The sequence below is a fragment of the Hibiscus syriacus genome, unplaced genomic scaffold (assembly GCF_006381635.1).
Source record: "Hibiscus syriacus cultivar Baekdansim isolate YM2019G1 unplaced genomic scaffold, ASM638163v2 tig00018107_pilon, whole genome shotgun sequence".
In the NCBI taxonomy this organism is placed as follows: domain Eukaryota; kingdom Viridiplantae; phylum Streptophyta; class Magnoliopsida; order Malvales; family Malvaceae; genus Hibiscus; species Hibiscus syriacus.
The window spans coordinates 60,749-64,187 of record NW_024062430.1 but is presented as its reverse complement, the minus strand read 5'-3'; the positions used below and the strand labels follow the sequence as shown (position 1 = coordinate 64,187).

Sequence of the window (3,439 nt, the reverse complement as noted above, 5' to 3'; positions counted from 1 at the left end):
ATAATTAAATTTCCCATTTTCTCCTCATTTCCATAATAATTTGTAATTTCTAGTTGTCGACGTTACTTTCGCTCTGCAATTTCTTTCCCTCTCATTAGTCATTACTCACTCCCCAAAAAAGGTAAAACAAATCTTTCGAATAGCTCTTCTCTTGGTATCATCGATGGATGGTAGATGATTTTTCACATCAATTTATTTAATTTCTCTGTGGATCCTTAAAAATACGACTCCCCATTGCTTCCTACGTTTTATTTTCTCACCCACCTCTGTCTTTTCCCCTTAGATCTGCTTTAGCTCACAGGGTTTTGAGTTTCAGCTTGGGTTTTCTTGCTGGTAAGCTTGTTTTTAACTTAAATTTTGTTATAATCTGATTTGCATTTCGATTGCTTCCTTTGTTGTTGCTGCTGCTGCTTTGTTTTCCCTGCTTTTTTCTGCTAAAAAATGCAAAAAAGAAGGGGGGGAATGAAGCTCCTGAGAAATGGGTTTTCTGTTTGGCAAATTTCTTTTTTGATACTTTAATGAGCAAAAAACGTTAGTGGCTTAAATCTTTTGGATAAGTACCGTTGATTCAAGTTCATCGCTACCTTAAAAGCTTAAGGATTATGATTTAAATCATGCGTGAATTTGTAATCACTAGAAAAGATCTTATTCTTGCTTTGTCTGCATTTTATTCTTTCTCAGAGATTTTTTAGATTTTTTTATAGTTGTATTCATGATAAGATGTGTTCTTTTTTATCTTGAGAATAAGAATCGTTGGCTTTCTTAATTTTCTGTCAAGTAGTTATCGAGATTATTCCAAGTTATCACCAGATCTGTCATCTGACAGAAGATTTAACTTTTAAGATTGTTGTAACCACTGATGTGAGTGTGAGCAAAAAGTTCCAGTGTTTAATCTTTGTTTACAATTTCCAGGTAATCGAAGCATGTGCAACCGTCGGGAGCCTTCAAAATCTGAATCGAGTTCTACGTCCACCGGAGAAGCGGCGACCAACACCATCGATATGGATCATTTAACTGTGAAAACTGAGTACTGCTTTTCTAACTTACTTGAGCTTGCTTCTAACAATCAGGTTGAGGTTATTAAAGGGTTTATAGAGCAAGATGCTTTTTCGGTAGAGGAGGTCGGGCTTTGGTATTGTCGTGAAAAGGGTTCAAATCAAATAGTAGCAAAGCATAGAACCCCATTAATGGTTGCTGCCACCTATGGTAGCTTTGATGTTGTTAAGCTTATAGTGACTCACTCTGCGGCTGTCAACCAATCGTGTGGTGCAGACAAAAGTACTGCCCTTCACTGTGCTGCCTCTGGCGGATCTCTTCATGCAATTAATGTTGTTAATCTACTTTTATCGGCTGGTGCTGATCCAAATTGTTCAGATGCCTTCGGATGTCGACCTGCTGATGTTCTTGTAGTACATCCAAAGCTCCAAGGCATGAGAGGTGTTCTGGAAGAACTTCTTTCAGGATGTATTTCTGATGACCCTTTTGGCAAGCACAATTTACGGATATCCATTGATAACTCTGCTTCTGCCTCAACGACCCTTTCTTCATCACTAGAAAATGGATCATCACCCTCTGCTTTGAACCTAGCATCTTCACCAATGGCTTCAAAGTTCATTGATATACCTGTTAACTCTGCAACAGAGAGGAAAGAGTACCCTGTTGACCCATCTCTCCCTGATATCAAGAACAGCATTTATGCAACTGATGAGTTCCGCATGTTTTCATTCAAGATCCGTCCCTGCTCGAGAGCATACTCCCATGACTGGACAGAGTGTCCATTTGTTCATCCAGGAGAGAATGCACGGAGAAGGGACCCTCGTAAGTACCACTACAGCTGTGTCCCTTGCCCTGATTTCAGAAAAGGGTCTTGTAGATGTGGGGATATGTGTGAATATGCCCATGGAGTTTTCGAATGTTGGCTACATCCAGCACAATACCGCACTCGGATGTGCAAGGATGGCACAAGTTGCAATAGGCGGGTATGCTTTTTTGCCCACACAGCTGAAGAACTCCGCCCACTGTATGTGTCAACTGGCTCGGCTGTTGCCTCTCCGCGTGCAGCTGCATCTGCAGCCAGTATCATGGACATGGTTGCCGTTATGAGCCTTTTACCTGGTTCACCCTCATCAGTATCTGCCATATCCCCTTCACCATTTAATAAATCCATGTCTCCATCTGCAAATGGCCTTTCACACTCATCTCTAGCGTGGCCTCAACCAAATGTTCCAACACTTCATCTCCCTGGAAGTAACTTTCAATCAAGTCGCCTGAGATCCTCCCTTAGTGCCCGAGACATCCCTCTTGAGGACATTGATATGTGGTTAGATTTCGATGCTCAAGCACAGAATCTCAATGATTTACCCAGCTTTTCCCAGTCTCTTAACAGTCCAATGTCTCTGAGTCGTTCTGGTCAGTCTAGAACATTAACTCCTTCAAACCTTGAAGAGCTGTTTTCTGCTGAAATCTCATCATCTCCTAGATATGCTGATCAGCAAGTTGCTTCTGCTATATTTTCTCCAACTCACAAATCAGCTCTCCTTAATCAATTTCAACAGAAACAGTGTAAGCTCTCTCCTATCAATACCGGTGTTTTTGCACACAAAAACATCGAGCATCCACTGTTACAGGCTTCTTTCGGTGTTGGGTCTCCTGGAAGAATGTCACCAAGATGTACTGAGCAAGTTTCCCCCATGGCTGCTCGCCTTTCTGCACATGCTCAGCACGAGAAGCATCGACAGCAGCTAGGTTGCCTTAGCTCCAGGGAACTTGGCTCTAACAATCCTGCTCCTATTGTTGGATCCCCTGTGAATTCTTCTTGGTCCCAGTGGGCTTCACCTAATGGGAAGTTGAACTGGTCAGTTAGTGAAGACGAAATGGCTCAATTAAGGGGATCGTCGTCGCTTGAGCTTGGTAAAGGTACTGAGGAGCCTGACTTATCATGGGTCCAGTCTCTTGTAAAGGAACCCCAAATCGAGGTGATGAAAGAAAAGCTGGTAGTTCCTGTCCCACATGGTGCATCATCTGGCGAGGTTTCAAATGATTGTAATTCCCATATTGATTCTATTATAGGAGCATGGATTGAGCAAATGCAGCTTGATCAGCTTGTAGTGTAGTGTAGAGAGAAAAAGATAACACCAGGAGGTCGAGATGTCGTGAAGGATAAACTAAGCTTGGCATAAAGAGTAGGTGGAAATTTTCCGGGAACTTTATTTCGATTTTTTTTAACCATTTATTTGTTACAGCTGCAGCAGATTTCCTGCAAAAATGGTTTAGGAAGCCTCAGACGGGGCAAATACTAAGCACTCAAGCGCGTGTTGTTTAAGGTTTTGTACCATTTTGATGTCTCATATTACTTCCATATTTATTTTCCTTGGATCAGTGAAGAAAAGCCAAGGTAATTGTTTTTATATGATTTAGATGTTATGCATTTTATGGGATA

At 41.5% G+C, this 3,439-nt stretch overlaps 1 protein-coding gene across 1 annotated transcript; it reads left to right on the top strand.

The window, feature by feature from the left end:
- The first annotated feature begins 231 nt into the window (after positions 1-231).
- On the top strand, positions 232-3,121 carry LOC120209155 (zinc finger CCCH domain-containing protein 30-like). The gene is made up of 2 exons (XM_039208221.1): positions 232-333; positions 913-3,121. The coding sequence occupies exon 2, from the start codon at positions 924-926 to the stop codon at positions 3,111-3,113; it is 2,190 nt and encodes a 729-aa protein (XP_039064152.1). The 5' UTR covers positions 232-333; positions 913-923; the 3' UTR covers positions 3,114-3,121.
- The last annotated feature ends 318 nt before the right edge of the window (positions 3,122-3,439 follow it).

What these genes read in the sequence shown, in the direction of transcription:
- LOC120209155 (XM_039208221.1), top strand. Translation starts at nt 924, where the DNA reads ATGTGCAACCGTCGGGAGCCTTCAAAATCTGAATCGAGTTCTACGTCC.